Source organism: Apis cerana, linkage group LG11 (assembly GCF_029169275.1).
Source record: "Apis cerana isolate GH-2021 linkage group LG11, AcerK_1.0, whole genome shotgun sequence".
NCBI lineage: Eukaryota > Metazoa > Arthropoda > Insecta > Hymenoptera > Apidae > Apis > Apis cerana.
In genome coordinates this window covers 4,755,748-4,775,837 of record NC_083862.1, presented here as the reverse complement: position 1 = coordinate 4,775,837, position 20,090 = coordinate 4,755,748, and the positions used below count along the sequence as shown (strand labels likewise).

General features: G+C 16.1%; 1 protein-coding gene across 5 annotated transcripts in view; it reads right to left on the bottom strand.

Annotated features, from left to right (window-relative positions):
- The window catches only part of LOC107994552 (caskin-1), a 95,532-nt gene extending 77,318 nt beyond the window's left edge, over positions 1–18,214 (bottom strand). For 2 of the 5 annotated variants that reach the window (XM_062081473.1, XM_062081477.1), the window contains exons 1-2: positions 18,064–18,214; positions 17,693–17,935 (exon numbers count right to left, since the gene is read on the bottom strand). In XM_062081473.1, coding sequence (XP_061937457.1) covers positions 17,693–17,708 — 16 coding nt within the window. In that variant the 5' untranslated portion in view covers positions 17,709–17,935; positions 18,064–18,214. Of the gene's footprint in view, positions 1–9,803; positions 9,919–17,692 lie in introns of all 5 variants that reach the window. The other 3 variants (XM_062081471.1, XM_062081476.1, XM_062081475.1) reach the window with 2 other exon arrangements.
- Between the last annotated feature and the right edge of the window lie 1,876 nt (positions 18,215–20,090).

Genomic DNA, 20,090 nt, shown 5'->3' with positions numbered 1-20,090 from the left:
TTATAATAATAATTTATAATTTATAATATAAATAAATAATTCTTTTATTCATTTTTATTTAATTTTTAATTTGCAAATTTATTAATAAAAAACAAAAGAGATATAAATTTAAAAAAAATATATAATACATAATATTCAATATCAATCCAATTTAATTTTTTAAAAAACTTTGATTAAAAAAAAAAAATTAAACAAAATATAAAGATTTATTTCTGTTTTGAATAATGAATCATAACGAAAAATTTCTGACATAAATTATTTGAATCTTACATTTTAACAGCATATTATCATATGCAAAATTATGTTCTAAATGCATTTTAAATTTTAAAGAGAAAATAGAAATATATAGATATCTAAACTAATTTTCTTTTCTTCAAAAAATCAGCAATAATTTAAAATAAACATAAATATTTCAATTAGTTTTAATTACTATTGATGCATTTAATTCTAAAATAAATAAAAAATGAATAGAAAAAAATAATTAAATAAAAATGAAATTGATTTTATTTTATTGTTATAATTAAAAAATTATACTGTTACAAAAATAGAAAAATTATTAGAATTTAAATTATTAGTATCATTATAATCTTTTAAAGAATTAATGTAATATTTGTTATTTAAATTAATATTTGTGAAATAAAAAAAAAGAATTACTGGAAAATCTCATGTTGGAAAACATAATACGATAGACAAAGTACTATTGCTTCTAATGTTAAAACTAAGGAAAGTCACTGAAACAGAAATTTGAAAAAACGAATAAAGTAAAGAATATGCATTATATTTTGCAACAGAACAAATTTATTAAATACAAAAAATTATAACAACAATCTTCTTCATGAAATGAAAAATATTTAAGAAGTCCGTTTAAAATTTGTACAGAATCATGTTTTTTAGAAACATGATTTTCAGCGATGAAAAAAAATTCAATTTAAATGATTCTGACGTGGAATTTTTATTTCCACGATTTGAAGAAAAAAGAAGTACGTTTGATAAATAAAAAATGACAGAGTTATATGGATTAGTATAGAATATCACAATAATCAAAATGAAATCAAAATAAATTTTTTATAAGGTACATAAATAACGAAAAATCTATTAAATTAATAAATAAACAAGTAAACATAGTACAAGTAGTACGTAATTCGTATACAAACTATTTTCTTCATTTCTGACCTTATATTTGAACATCACAATCATAAATATGAATAAATTTATTTTAATAGAAATATATGCTGTATTATATTTAAAAAATTGAAAGTCATTTTTGTTTCTCGAAAATATTTAAAGAAATATATAAAAAATTAATAATTAAAAATTAATAACTAATAAATAATTAATAATTAATATTAAAAAATTATAAAAAATTACATCATTATATAGTTTATAGAAAACAAAAAAACTTTTCTCTCCTAATTACCATTTTTTTCATCCGTTTATAAGAAAAATGCTGATTAATAAATCTTTGAACATCTATATGTAACTAGGAAAGAATATAACTAGAGAACTAGGAAAAATTGATACATAGAAAAATTTAATATACTTTTATTGTACATTATCTATATTAAAAATAAAAAAAAAACATATGATATATATATCATATATTTCTTTTATATATATATATATTTTTATATATTTTATATATTTTTATATATTTCTTTTATATATATATATATATATATATATATATATATAGATATCATATCATATCATATGTTTTGTATGTTCGGTTACTATTGTTTTAAATTTATTAATCTAAAACTATTTTATTAAAAGATGTACATTTTCATATTGAAAAATATAAATTTTTACTTTACGTAAAGTTTTTATAACTGTATTGATTTTTTATTTAATGGAAATATCATTAATTTTATATGAAAATACACTTAATATTTTATATATCAACTCTTGTTGCTTTCTGTTTAAGATTAAATATTGTTAAAAATATTTAAAATTCTATATTTTGAAAGATTTTAAGGGTAGTTTAATATATTACACTAAAATAATTTAATTTATATAATTTGTAATCTATAATATTCTTCAATAAACAATTATGATGGAAATTTATATTTTTATAAATGCCATTTAAATGAAAGTCTGAGAATTGTCAAATAAATTCATCTAAAAATATTCAAAATTCTTAATAAAAATAATCCAAGAATAACGGCTAAAAAATATAAAATTGATAAAAATGATATTATTTAAATATATAATTATAACGTAAAAATAACAAAGTTTTTTATTCGAATTTCATAACATTATAAATATTTATAAACGAAAAAAAATTATTTGCAGAATATTTTTTATTTATTTATATTTAATTTCAATAAATCTTAATTATGGTCTTTATTTTATTATATATATATATATATTAATATTATGAATTTTAAAAATAACACAAATATTGAGAAGTGTGGATGAAAATGAAGATACAATGTTTATTGCAATTCTTTATATTTACATTCGAAATAAATAAACATTACATTCAATATCAAATGTCTTTCAAATATTATACACAATATATTATAAAAATTCAAAAAATATTTCATTGAAAATTGTACATAATAAATGAATTTTGTTTAATATCTCATAATTGCAACAATTATATATTTAAAAAATTTATATTATTAAATATATTATTATTATATTTATTTATTATGTATATTATTATTGATTATTTTTAATAGAACGTTGAATATAAATACAAAACAATTATTAAAACATTAATTATTTTCTTTTATATAATCTTTTTTTTTTATTATATCAACATTTATTTGAATTTTTTCTTTCATTAAAATTTTTTTCTATCGATTATGCGAAACTATTAATATTGATACCTTTTATTAATTTCATTATTATTTTATTATTCTTTTTTTTTCTTAATTATATCATCATCATAATAATTATTATTTCTTTCGTACTTTTATTATAATTTTTAATAATCTCAAATGAAATTTTTTTTTAATATAAAAATATTTCACATATAGTTTAGAAAAATTGAAAAATCCTATATATTTGATAATTAAAATAAGTGTAAATAAAATAAAAATAAAATAAAATAAAAATAAAGATAAAGATACAAATCATATAATTTTTTTATTAATTCTTTTAAGAAATCTTTTTAAGATTTTAGAAAAAATTTATTTTTTCGATTATTGTATAGATTATTATAAAAATGTTTTTTTGTGGTTTTTTATAAAAAAAGATATAATTTATTAAAATTAAAATTTTATTACTGATGAAAAATATTATATTAATATTTAAATTGATATTAAAAATATTATATTAATATGATTTAATTTAAAAAATAATTATGTGGTATGTAACATTGGATAATAATGAAAATGATTAAAAAATATTTCTATATTTTCTCATAATATTAAGAGAGTTTTATTAAAATGTAAATTTATAAAATTTAATATTTCAATTTCCAATATACTTTATTTAAATCACAAATAATGTTAGGAATAAATCACTCACACAATATTTTTTTGTTCAAAAAATTCTTAAAGCTCTAGAATTCTATTACTATTTTCATCGAATTCCTATCAGAATATAAAAATTGATTGCTAAAATTCTAGAAATCGATATAAATTAATAAAAATTATAATAAATCTCGTAACGAATCGAATAAATAATACATATTTTAAAATAATATAAATCTATGAATTAACAATATTAATAACAATTATTTAAGACTATTTTTTTTATGTAACAATGTTAAAGACAAAAATTAGAACTTGAAGCAATCAGAAGCAGCATAGTTTAAAATTAAATTTTATTTTCGACAGTTTAAATTTTAGTAATTTACAAACGGATATAATTCCCACAGATTTTCATTAATTCTCTATAGTCGAAATTAAAATATAACAGCGATGTCGAGTTCACAAGTTAGAATTTAAGTCAAATTCAAGATGAATTACCATAGAAGCAGTCGGAAGGATCCTAATTTCTATGTGTTGCGACATTTCGACCATTCTTGAAAATCGCTCTCCAACATAATCATTAGTTTTTTTAATTTCTTTTTAATTTGCATTTTCGCAGAAGATAATGATTGAAGAAAGAAAATTTGAAATTTTCCAAATCAAATTAGATATAATTTAATCCATAAAGTTCAGATCAGATTAGTTAATTGAAATAAAATTTAAATTAGACCATAGCTAGAATTCAAGTACAATGCAAATTAAAACATAATTAGAAATCAGATAAAATTCAGTCGATCATCAATCAGTCATCAATCAGAATCAATCACTATTCAATTACTAGGTTCAACTCATAGCTCACAATACAAACAAAATTGTAATCTTATAATCATAGTTGATCCTTCAAGAGATAGCATTCACTTTAAACTGTTCCTTTTTATTCAAACTTAAATAGACTTTAAGAATAAAAAAATCCAAATTATAAATCATCATGTCATGAATACAATTTTTTTAACAATAATTATTGCTTATTCATTAATTAATTTTAATAAATTAATTAATTTTGACTGAAAAGGAAAATTAAAGAAAATTAATTTTCAAATTAATTATTAATTAATTAAAGAATAATCCTTACCAATTTTGATAAAATTTGAATATGTTATCAAAATCAAGATCTTGAACAACTTTTTCCTATATATATAATTGCTGTTTGATCTTAAGTTAAATTTATAAGTTGGAATATTTTAATAATTTATAAAAAATTATTATTACATTAAATTTTATCTATATATATATTCACATATTCAATATATGCATTTAAAGAATTTTTTATATTTATTTCCATATTCCGAAAGAGGTAATAAATAAATATCAAATATCAATAAATATAAATATGAATATCAATAAAAAACTGACTCATGTAATTTTGATGAAATTTATCGTAGAGATTAGATTTTTCTCAACTAAATATTTAATACATATTTTTTTTATCGATTAACATCCAATTTAAAATAAAATTTTTGCTTGCAAAGTTGAGAATTGAAAACAATATTTTTTGGAAAAGATTAAATATGATCTTAAAAATATTGAAAATAAGCTTTTTTGATTAAACGAAATATATATAATATTCATGAATTATTTTTTTATCCAATATAATAATTTTTTCAGCTGATAACAAATTTTTTAAGATTTCGCAAAATTTGAAAAATTATAAAAAATATTTCTTTTTTAATTATAAAAAATTTAAATTATTATAAAACATTATAAAACATTTAAATTATTTTATTAATATTATAAAACATATTCTATACTTGTCAATTTTAAAGTGTATGTATAATTAACGCTAAGTGAAAACTGCAAAGTTTTAAAGTACTGAAAAAAAAAATAAAAGAAAAATATAAAATATAAATAATTAGATGTTAAACAAAAATTTTAAAATAAAAGAATGCGGATTTGATTGGCTATTTCTAATTAAATCTATATAAATACGTTTTGATCAAAAGAGTTAAAATTAATAATAAAAAGAGTTAATATAAAATAAGATAATATAGCAACATATGACAAAGGATTATATCATAATGGTATTCTCATATCATTTCTTCTTTAGAATAATGCAATAATCTATTTTAAATTCATTATCTTAAAAAATTTAATTGGATTTTTGAATTTTATTCTTTGAATTTTGTCTCAAATAAATAAATAAATTAGTCCAATTAACTGATAGCTTAAATAAATAAATGGAATTTTAATAATTTCTTCATTGCATGGTCATCATTTATGAATAAAGAACATAAAATCAATATTTTTCTAATCATATGCCAATCAAAGTTTGGGTTATGAATATTTTGATAAAAAGTTTAGATGATATATCTATTTTTATATTTTGTCTATGATGAGTTAAATAATATACATTTTAAATAACAAATATGTACTATTTCATGAAAATATGAAGTATTTTAGATTTTTAACATTATACAGAAATAAAATATAATAAATAAGAAAAAAACAAAAAAAAAAATGTCATATAAATATAGATTCTTTAATTTTAAATATAATATAATTCTTTATTAAAAAAGCATAAAAATATAAAATATTAATTTTTCGATCAAATCATCAATATAGAAAATACAAATTAATGTGATAATAATAATTTCAAATATACTTTATATTATTTGTGTTATATGAGAAAAATTCTTGTATAGCATGATAACGAATTCATACATAAAATATGTAACCGCGTTATACAAAAATCATTAATGTAAATGATGATCCAAAATGAGGAAGATCAATTTTTTTTATTATCAAAAATTATATAGAATAGAACGCAAGAATTAATCTTAGATCATAATCATATTTTCATTATTTTTAAATTGTGAATGTGAATACGTCCGACATATTTTTCAATAAAAGTCTTACAAAAAATTTTAAATATTCACATAATTTTTTTAAATACTTTATGTAAAAATTTCAATAACATATTTCAGATATAATCTTTTTATATATATTAAATATTATAAATATATAAAATGAAAAATAAAAAACAATATTAAAATATTGTTGTGATATATAATTTCTGAATTACATAAAATGAAAATTTCTGATAAATTAAGATATATAAGATATATAAGATATATAATATAAGATATAAGAGCTTTAAGCTTTGATTTTATATAACACATATGCACGTATTTCTCATTTTATTAATTAAAATGAAATATTTAAGAATTCGAATAAATATAAAAAAGCAATTTTTTAAATAAATAAAGTTTGTAAATGAAAAAGTTTTTACTTTTTATTTATTTTATTTTATTTTTTTTTATAAAAGCATATAATTTGTAGATATATATATTAATTTATATAATTATATAAATAATTTAAATTTCTACAAATTTTTTTTAGTAAGAGAATACAAACATTCATATTTACAAAACTAATCCATAAAAAATAATTTGTTTATAAAATAAATAGTTACAAACATAATTTATATAAACAATATTTTTCAACAATAATTTAATAATATGTTTATTGAAATTAAATTTATCAATTAATGAGAATTAATATATATATATATATATATATTTGTAAAATACTGTATATTTGTAAAAATATTTGATTATTAACATATGTTTAATTATTAAAATATGTTAACGACATTTATATTTTTCTTAATTATAGAAAAAATAAATTCAAATTTTCTTTCGATAGAATATTTATTGTATTTTACTAAATATGATTTATTTAACTTGATACAATAAAATAATATTAAAAATTAAATAAAATCAAAAATATTTTTTCCATTACAAAAATATTCGAATATATTAAAAATTTATAACCAGAATATGACATAACTAAAATAGTAATTTATTATAATAATTTTTATAAAAATTAAATATTTTAATATTTTCTTAATTTTATAATATATTTTAAATGTAAAATGTAAAATTATGTAAAATATTAAAAATTATTTTTTATTAATAATTTATCCTATTATTTTATTTTTATTTTAGATCAATTTGTTATTTTTTCTTTAGTATATATTATGATTTTTTATCTATTTTATAATTCAATTATGTGAAAATGTTCATAACTGCATAATATTCGTTAATTTAATTAATAATTTAAATTTGCAATATTTATGAAATACAATAAATATTTTAGAAAAAAATAAAATTTAATTCATTTCTTCTATAATTAATAAAGATATTAATTAAATAATTAAAGTAAAATTAATATATTATGATTACATAAAATTATAATATACTGAGATAATGATATTAAATTAATATAAAATATTCTATAACTTATGCTATTTTATTATATCCATTTTGCATTTATCAGTGTTTAGCAATATTTTTTTAAAAAATCAAAATTTTTCCAAATTTATAACAATAATAAATAACAACAATTTAATATAAAAAGTTTATAATATTCTTGACTTTATATTATATAAAAAAAATGATCTCTTCTATTAATATTAAATTACATCATTTTTATTCTGTATTTTTTAAGCGATTTATTGGATACTTAATAAAAATTATATTTTATGTAAAATTAATTTAATTTATATTTTTAAAAAATGTACATAATGTACATAATCAATAATATATAATTATGCATATTAAAAATACTATTTAAACAAAATTTTCAAAAAAATCAATTCAAAAATTTATTTCAAAAATTTAACATAAATTCATTATTATTGAATTTCAATATTATTGAATTTGAAATTATAATTAAAATTTAATGCAAATGCAAATAAAATAAAATTATTTTCATTAAATTAAAATTATACTATATTTAATTATATTTCATGATATAAATTAATTGAATTTTAATATAAATATTTAAATATAAATCAAATAAGAATTTTTTTATTTATGTAAGCAAAATTTGAATATTGAATTTTTTTAATAATTGAAAATTTAGATTTGAAAAGAAGCATTTACAATTATCAATTATTTATCTAAATATTGATTTGAAATGAAAAATCAAACAATAATTTTTGTATTTTATTATTTTCTCTTTACAATCTTCTGTAAATTATTATTCATTTCATAATATTTTATTTAAATATTTAAATATAATGTTTAAATATAAGTGATATTTCTGATAATTTAAAAATCAAATTTAAAAATTATAATATAAGAAATATGTGAAATTATAATAAATCTAAATATTAAATTCTAAAATATAGGGGATGCAATAAGTTCTGTATTCATATTGTTTATATTTTGATATAAGTGTAAAAACATGAATATTGTTGCATTAATAATTAACTCATTAATATTTTGATATTATAATATTTTTATTCAAAATAAAAACTAATCATTATGCCACCAATTTATTGAATTTATTGATGATAAAAATTTAAATAAATGAATAAACTGAAAATTAATCTCTATATGATTTAACAATAATAAATATATATATATGTACTTCATAAAGAAATGTAAACTTAATGATTAACAAACTATCTGAAACTTCCTCATTCCTTTATATTTCTTTATATTTTATGACTTGCATCTACTATCGCTTTAAAACAGTACTGTCAACTTTTTAATCTTAAGAATAGAAAAAAACTAAACACATATTTAATCATTACATATGTATACAGAAAAAAAAGATAAATATAAAATAAAACTTTATATTATAATTATATTACAATATATATCTAATATAAATTTATATAATATTATAATATTATAAATTTATAATATATATATATTATAAATATATAAATATATAATATTATAAATTTTAAATTATAAGTTATATAGATTTATATAGATTTCTTATAAATTTTGATATGTAAAATCAAATAATAACTTAGAATGAATTCATTAAAAAATTATGTGTATATAAATTTTCTTGTTTTAATATTTCGTAATATTATATGAGATTTTTATTTAATTTGATTAAATAAAAACATTTGTATATTATTTAAATTATCTTTTGATTAAACAATTAAATCGCAAAATGAAAAATTTTATTTTATTTTTATTTTAAAAGTAATTTAAATATACATGTAACTTTTGAAATATTTAAATTTAATGTCTACAAATAAAATCAATATTTTTAACAATTCATCAAAATCTTGAATAAAAAGTAACAAAAAATCCAAAATGTATAATGCTTCGAATTAAAATTCAATTAATATAAAAAATCAAGAAGCTAAACATTACAATAATTAAATATGTTGAATAATTAAATTTATAACACGTTATTATTTATTTGAATAGATAAAAACCTTTTGTAACCAATTATACAAGATTAAAAAAAGATAAAAAAATATCGGTAAGAAGAAAGCATCTGCACTGCCTAAAATGGAGAGACGCGAAAGATGTGTTGATGCTGTTAGCATGCCACACAGCTTCTACAACTTACGTTGTTATGTGGTCACAAGAAGAGCCAGTTACAAAGACAAAACCAGACGTCGTTCTTGATTACAACATTCACAAAGTAGGGATGAACAGATCAGATCAGGTGACTGCTTATTATCCTGAAATAGTGGAAAATATTTTTCTTTCACCTATTTATAATTAGCACTATAAACGTTGCATTATATCGAGAAACTAGGAATATCGATGAAAAAAAGAATGAACTCATATAATTAATTGGGAAGTGGCTTCGAATAAAGATAAGACCTTAATCCTTTCGTTTGAAACGTATATAAACTTTTAAAAAATAAAATAAAATGATTTTTATTTTTATATGTGTATATATTACACGCGCGCGCGCACGCACACACACACACACACACACACACACACATTCGATATTAATCCGAACAGCGAAATGATCCATACTCAATTGATTAAAATTTATCTATTTTTCTTTATTTAATTAATATTATTATTAATCAGTAAATCAATAAAGTCATTTGACAGTTGAAGAAATTGTTGAATACCTGTTTATCCAAAGATTTCAAGATTGTACATATCGAAAGACTTAAGGATGCACATAAATCGGAGAATAGATACATTTCGAAGATGACTATCAATTTGGAAAGAATTCAAACCCAACTTTTACAATATGCATAAACATTAACAAAAGCTTAAAATGGAAAGTTATCTTGAGAAATTAACTATTAATGTATGTTTCTGCAAATCTTTATACTATTTGATTATATACCTATTTGATTGTTTTGAAGAATCAAATATATAAGAATCAAATATAACTATATCTGAATAAATTGGAATATATTTTCTTTCAATTTTAAAAAAGATATTTTCTCATATATTTAAGTAAATAAAACATTTCTATTTATTTATAATGTTAGAATATCTACTAAGAATGTGAAATCATCAAAAAAATATTACGAAAATATATATAATATATATATATTATTTGATACACTAATATATATTGATATTATTATATATTGATACACAATATTAATAATATTATATTTGTTTTATATATATTTTCTTATATTATATTATACATATAAATTATATATGTTAATATAATTAAATTTGAAGGATCAATTCTAGACGTGAAACTAAATATAAAATTTGATATACAAAAATATTGCTCGAAATTTATTTATTAATTTAAGTTATTATAAATAATTTAAGTTTAGATTAAATGAAACAAGACGGGAACAGTGTGCAACAGCAATGCAATGAAGACAGAGAATCTCTCTTTCTCGTTTCACTTCAATAAATTTCAATCTCTTTATACTAAATAACATCAGTTTTTTGATAGTTTCAATTTTTTAATATTCGTTGCAAATTAAAGGAAATATTTTCTATATTAATATCTAATAAATACATATATATATTATTTTATTAACTTTATAATATTATTATTATCTATAATAATATATTAGCTCTATAAATATCAGATAAATATAAATATAAATTAATATATGGTTGATGTAATAAAAATCACAATGTTTGAAAAAGAATTAATAATGTAATAATAAAAATAAAAAAATAAATAAATAAAGAAAAGTTTTTCATATGAATATAAAACACAATATATTACAAGTTGGTTCAAATTGAATTTTATAAAAAATACACTATGTAATATATAATATAATAATATTATTAATAATTCAAATATCATACCAATTCAAATGACATAAAATGTAACGTACAATAAGACAAGGCAGTAAACATAAATCTAAAATGTTTATTTATTATAGCTGTAACTATTAATTGCCAATATAATATTATTTTTCGATCTTCAGATACTATTATTTCATGATTCTAATAGCTTTTAAAATTGAATTTTTAACATTTTTAAAGTTGAACCAATTGATTTGAATTTTTTATTGTACTTCCAATCGATGAAATTTAGAGATAGAAGATACAGAAGAGTAGTTTCTAAATCTAAAATTTTTGTTTCAAGTATTTTTTAGCAATATTACTAAAAAAAACTAGATATAATTAAATTTTATCTGCAATTGAATTCAGGATTAATATAATAAAACTAATACAATCATTTTCACTTTATAAATTGTTATCAATTCAATATTTGGTCACCGATTGAAATTTAAAGAAAGAGAAACTGAGCCAAAATAAAATTTTCAATTACTTATTAATTTTTTAATTAGATTAAAAAATTTTTAGATTAAGAAATTTTTAATATTATACATTGTGTATTGAAAATTGCATATATAAAGACATTATTAAACATTGAATATTGCTTATCCAGATGTTACTAGTATAACACCGTAAAAGTCATTATGAGCTAATCCAAATATGGCTTTAATATCTATGGCTTTAATCAGCTTTAATCAGCTTTAATCTCTTTAATATCCTATCTGCAATCCACAAAATCACTCGTTCAAGAAATTAAATAGATTTAACTTACCATAACAAATACGATATCAGATACGAAGAGAAATAGAAAAAAAATCAATTTATTAAACAAATATAAGAATTGCTGTTATTTTATATATAATATATATAATAGAAATAATCACATAGTAGATTAACGTCATACATTGAAAGCTTCACTATGAACTTTATTATTTTCTTTGCTATTTTGATTAATTAAAATTTTTTCATGAGTATATCTAAAACATGCACTAGCAAATATAATCTTTCAAAAATATAAAATCATTTTTGTCCTACTCATGCATCGATCACGTGCATTTGTTTATGTCTATTTTCTCATCTTGTTGAACAATCATAATTATATAAAAAATATAATAACATAATCATATGAAAAAATAAAAGAGAGATATATATTTTGTCTTATAATTCTTAATGAAACAAATAATAAACATTTAATCAAAATACTTAAAAATATTTTAATTCTAAAATTAATTCTATAAAACATTTCCGAATCATTTCTAATGAAAAATTTTATGAAAAACATTTATAGAAATATATGATATCATAAATAATATCATAAATAATATCATAAGTTTCTTCGCATAACTATAATTACAAATGCAATAGACAAATAAAAAAATTTATCTTTGCAAAAGCATTTAAAATCTTTATCTTATTTATTAATAATAGTCGTATGATAATGAATACATATAACATAAAGCATGAAATATAAAAAGAATATTTGAAAATATATAATTGTATGCATAAAATACACAAATATAATTTGCCGATATTAATTTTGTGTGTATTTATGTTTAACATATACAAACATAAAGGATATATTGAATACTTTTACAAATACAAAACAAATATCAGTGTTTCACATTTCAAAATTTATTTTAAAAATTATTTTAGTTAAACAATCATTTTAATATCTGACAAATTTTATACATTTTTTTTTAAACTTTTTTTTGTTACTTTTTTGTTTCATTTTTTTTATTCATTTTTTGTTACTTTTTTTTTATTACTTTATAAACGTAAGAATAATTTTTAAATGAAATAAAACATATTTTAATTTTTAATATTTTTTTTCATATATATTTTTTATACAAAACTTAAATAAACATAATTAGAATAATTAGAATAATCGGTGAATTATATGTTATAATATTTATTTCTATTTACTTAATTTAGATTAATTTACGATGATTTTGTGATAAAATTAGCTTTTTTATTTCATTCATTTATTGTGAATAAATATTTTACAAAATTTATCGTGAAAATATATAATTATAATTATTTTACAGTTGATAAAAACTATTCTAAATAATAGAAGGATTATAATTTAAATTAAAATTCTCAAATAAATATAATATTTCTTTTTAAAAATGTATTTTTAAATGAAAGAAAAAAATTATTAAAAATTATATATACTTAAAAATTATATTTACTTCTTGAAAGAGAAAACTCCATAACTTTTATATAAATAATTTTAAATAATTAGATTATTTTTTACATAATTTTTACAATAAATTAATTATCTTTTATTGAAATATTTTTTAATCTTTTATTGATTAGATATTTAAAAAAAAAAAATAATCAATTATTCTACATATAATTTTTATTAGATAATTGAAATAAGTAGATTGAAATAATTAATTTGTTTTATTTAAAATATTATTACATCATATGATATATAATGAATTAATATAAAATAATAAACAAATAATGAATTTAAATGATTAAAAAAAATTATTTTAATAAAATATATTATAAATAAAATGTTTTTTTTAATAATTTAATTTTAATAAATTTAATTTTTTCAATTTTTCTATCATATTATAATTTAGAATTTATTCACGATGTCATATTTTCTTCAAAAATACAAAATATAATTGAATAATATTAGTTTGCAACTATATTTTTTATTATAGATTTTTGTTTTAAATATTTCTATCTATTGAAATTCTTTTTATGTTCAATTGATAAGAAAACTAAAAAAAAACAAAAAAGTATATGATACTATAAAAATTCATATTTTGAATGAAAAAACAAAGTATAAGGACATATTATGTTCTGATTTGTATCTTTACAATTAATAAATAATCTAAATAAAAACTTTATTCTTAATACAATTAAGAATAATGTAATTGATGCAATTTAAAAATTTACAAATTTTAATATATATTTCAAAAATATTTAATCTTTCCAATGTCATAATTATTTATAAAAATATATTTATAAGACATATTTGTAAAAATATATCTTATTATTATGATTTTAAATACTATATACATATTATATTATTATTTAATTATATCTTTCTGTAAATAACACAACATAAAAAAAAAATTGGAAATGATAAAATGATAAAATATTTTATAAAATTAAGGTATCTTATAAAATTAATCATCGATATTATTCAAAAATCAAATATATATTTTCTTAAAATTTTTTAATAAAAATTTTTAAATATTAAAATATTAAAATTAATCGAAATAATAAAAAAAAAGTTAAAAAATCAAAAAATTTTAAACAATTTTTACATAAAATTATTGTATTATAATCCATAATTTAATTATCATTAAATTTTTAATAATCTTATCAATTAGCTTAGAATTGGATAATTTTATTTATGTTCACACGTTTCTTTTTGATATTCAAAACGTTCCATAATATAAATGAAAAAGTAGAATAAACGTAGTCCATATATATATTTTTTTTTCCTTTATTTTCTTTTCTTACACGTACATATATGTAAATATTACATTCATTCTTTTACTATGTTTTACTCTTTTTTTCCTTAATTTCATCTTTTTGATCATCTTTCATCTTTCTTTCCAATTTCTTAATTCTTTTATAGAACAACTAATAGTTTATAAACTTTTATAAACAATATAAAAAATTTATTATATACAATATTATTATTATACAATATTAATTTATCACACACAATATAAGCAATATAAATTACATACATAATGAATCAATAAAAATGTTTTTCGCATAATCAAAGAAATTATATATTCGAGATATTTTTTTTGATACATAATAGATACATATTTTTATTAAAAAAGAAAGTAGAAAGAAAATGAAAAAAAAAATATATAAAAAATGATTAATAAACAAATAAGAAACTAACATTCTTATCTTTTTCTATTTATTTTCTATTAAATAAATTCTATTAAATAATTTTCTACTAAAACTTGAAATTCTATAATAAAATTCTATAATTTTAAAATAAATTTTAAAATAAATTTATTTTAATTTTAAAATAACATCTTGTAATATTTGTCTGAAATAATAAAATATTGATATATTAGATATATAATTATATATCTAATATATATAATATAATATAATTAATTATTAGATATATAATATAATTAATATAATCCCTAAAAAAAATTATGTATGATTATCATTTCTTATTTTGATTTATAAAATATAAACATTTTTTATACATTAGTAATATTAATATAATTATAATAATAAAAAAAATAACAGAATAAAATTTAAGGAATATATCAATATGCATGATTCATTGATATATAATGTTTAAATTAAACATTAGTTTAGTCATACAAGAAAACGAAGATAAATATAAAGCAATAAAAAATTATTTGTACGAATTTCATAATAACAATTAATTACATTTTTTTTATGTATTAAATTCAATATTATATTTTTATAAAGATTTATCAAAATATTTTTAAAAATATCATAAAAAAATATTTTTAAAAAGATCATAAAATTCACTTGAATCTAAAACATTGTGAGATTTGAAATCTACAATGTTTATTTTTTTTTTCTAAGCATTATTCTAAGAATATAATATTATTATAAAAATATATATTAAAAACAAAAATTTCAAATAAATTTTAAATGGAATTTTTCAAATTCAAATTCATGGTCATTGCTATTATCATTATTAACATTTATAACATATACATTATTTATCTTTTTGACTCATAAAAAATTAAATTTTTATATTTCATACTATATATAACTATACAAAATATTGCACTAAATTGATTGTATAAAATAAATTTAATTCAATTAATTTTATTATTGATTATATAAAAATAAATTCATATTATCATAATATTATTATAGTTAAAAAGTAAAAATTTTTCTAATTTTAAAGAGTTTCAATATTATGAATATCTTTATTCTAAAATATTTAAAAATAATAATAATACTTCTATGAATTGTACAAAATTAAAATATATCTATAAAAATGTTTAAGAGCATATTAATATTTAACAACATATAAAATAATAATATAAAGTAATATAAAATAATATAAATAAAAAAATTTTTTAAATAATAAAAATGAATAGAATCAATGTAGATTTTAAAAAAATTAAAATCAAATTGTTTTATATCAGATGCAAATTTTTATAAACTCTTTATTACATTTAAAAATATTTTATTATATATTAAATTTTTATATTTATTAAATTATAAATGATGAAAAAATAGTTATATTTTATTATATAAAATAAATTAATCTATATTAATTTTTATAACTATATAATATAAACAATAGGAAAATCGTAATTCGACATATCAAATATTAAAGAATTATTTTTATACTTTTCTTATTCGATTAATTCGATTTATTCCAGAAATTAATTTTCCATTCTAGTTAATATTTTTTATTGTAAATAAAAAATTATTCAAGTAGCTTTTTTTCTACTCAACAGAAAAAAAAAATTCAAACACATTTGCTAGATACAAGTAATTTAACTTTCTAGCTTTACTATTTTCTGTGTTAATTCTGTAATATAAAAATACTACATTTATGTTCAACAATATATATTATTTCATATAGATCTATTTATTATTTTATCTAATTTAAATGTTTATATATATATATATATTAAATTAAATGTTTATATATATATATATACACAAGTATGATTCAATTCTAATATTATCAAATTGAATCATTAAATAAGAAATTTATAAATTCATTGTAAATTTTGTTTTATTTTTCATATAATATTCTAACGATGATAAAATCAACGAATAATAAACCATAACTGCAGAAGAAACATCAAATGTAAACAATTATGTTTATTTTATTTAAATTTAACGAAATGTAAAATGACTTTTGAAAAAATTAAATACAATTTAATTATTAATTTAAAAAATATAAAAATATATAATAGAATATTTTGCAGAAATCAATGTTCGAATATAAAAAATTGTTATTAAATATAATATATATAAAATAAACTATTAATACGATTTAAATAATAAATATTAAATAATTCGCAAAAAATTCGCAAAATTAGCGCATGCGCGATATTGTAGAAAAGTTGAAAATCACTTACTAATAAATATTCTTTCTAATAAACAATTTTTTACAGAAGCTCTTGATTACAAAATATGATCAATGATTTTTAAAGAAAATATATCTAATTGTTAATAAATTGTTAAAAATATCGTTTAAAATGGCTAAGAATACATTTGGCTTACCGCTAATACGCCTCATGGCGACTCACGACACGGCTCGTATCCAAAAACCGACGAGCTGGTCAATCCAGTAAGATATGTAAATCTTCCTGTTCGCTATAAACACCATGCCACATGTACAAACACCGATCATCACCTACGCCATACACACATCGATTCTGGAACGTGAAGTTCCCGCGCCATTGCTCACTGATGAGGCTTTTCTCGAACAAAGAAGATAACCTGGTCCTTCGATACGTCTTTTACCTATTACATTAATACGAAAAAGTAAAAAGTTACTTCGAAAGAGAATGACATACTGTTAACTGTGATTACAAAGTTTTTTATCTATTTATACAATGAGTACACTGAGAACGCAATAATTTTAAACGTACTTAAACGAAACGAGGAACGACGACCAAACAGGGTATAAACTACACCATCACGATTTCTCACGTAGCACTGTCGTATTATAGTATCCAATGCCACCGCTAGAGCGCTCGAGTAACCGGTGATAAATCTCCTCCTTGTATGGATTTAGGTCTTGCAATTGAAATGTTAGCTTTTTAAATTCATTATTCTATCTTTTTACTATTTTCTAAAATAAAAATATTATTATATATAAATTGCTTTATATAATTTCAGAAATATTTGATCATAATTTATTTTTCAAATTTTATTTGTAGGATTTATCATTTTTATTATTATTTTTATTTATTCATAAAAATTAATGAAATAAATTAATAAACTTCTAACAAGTTTCTAGCGTATTTTTAGCATAAACTTTAAAGATAAAAAAATATATAAATTAAATTAAATTATTATTCGAAGAAGAATTAAAATTATTAAAATTAAAAAATAACACATTAAATATTAAATAGATATTAAAATATAAAATTAAATTATATACATATTTTTTAAGTTTAAATTATATTTTTTTTTTAAATTTTTCTATTAGATAAATTTTTATTTTATTTTAAATCATTTCTTATATGTTTTTTCATATATGTATATGTATATTAAAACATATAATTAGATATATTTAATACATAATTAGATCACATATTTAATATAATTAAAAAGAAATAACTATTAAATGACTCAAAATCAATTCTTTTTCAAAAAAAGAAAAAAAATAATATATATGTAATTTACAAATATTTCTTTATTTATTTTTTTTAAATATCTCGTAATTATATTTTTAAATTTAATTTACTTTCTGTTCGTCATAAAACTTATAAAAAATAATTATTATGAGATATACATATGTATAAATGTAATGTATAAATTACGTAATGTATTTGCGATAATTTCAATAATAAATAATTGTATTTAATACAAATGCCTAAAAATTTTACTTTAAGAAAAATATCAAAATTTAAATGAATTTTTAAATAATTTAAAATTTATTTTTAATGAATTATAAAAGATATTGAATTTATCTTAAATTTTATATTTAATATTTCATAAATAAATATAAGTTTTAGCGCTAACAATTATTTTCTTATTATACTATACAAAATATAACAACAATAATATAAATATAATTTGATAGATAATTTGATATAACAATTGATACAATATCTTTATACTTTTCCAATCGAAATTAATTATATTTTATATATTAATTTAGATTTTATATTTAAATTGATATTATAATCTATTTAATATATTTAATATTTTAATATATTATAATATTCTTTTCTTTTATTATTTTAATTTTATTTATTTTCTTTTATTAAAATAAATATAAATTTATTTTTATTATATTAATTATATTTTATATATATATATATCATATATATTTTTTATATTATTTATATTATTTGTATTATATTAATTATTTCACAAATTATGGTAAAATAAATAATATAAGATAATATTAAAAAGTTATTGAATCTAAATAATTTAAAATTAATTATTAAAATGTTAATTATTAAATCATTAAATGTTAAGAACAATTAATTATTAAAATAATTCATATATTTTTTTAATTATAATTAAGAATTTTAATCATTTTAAAATAAAATTTTTTTTAATCTGTTCTTATATACTTAAATATATTTGAATAATTTAAATACTTATATTATGATTTTTATTTTTTATTTTAAAAAGATGAAATAAATATAAATATATAAGTTTATATATATTTAATAATATAGTAATATTTAGTTAATATAAAGTAATGAATCGCAAATAATTAAGTTATTTTAAAACTATAAATATAAGATTTTTTAAAAACAGAAATTATGAAAAATATTATTTATTATATTATCTAAAATTAAATAACACAAATAATATTTAATTTATTTACAATAACTTTATCATCTTTCATTATATTTTAATACTCAATATAATAACATATACAAAATAAAAAGAAAAAATAAAAGGAAAATAAAAAATAATTTAAAATTTCTTAAAT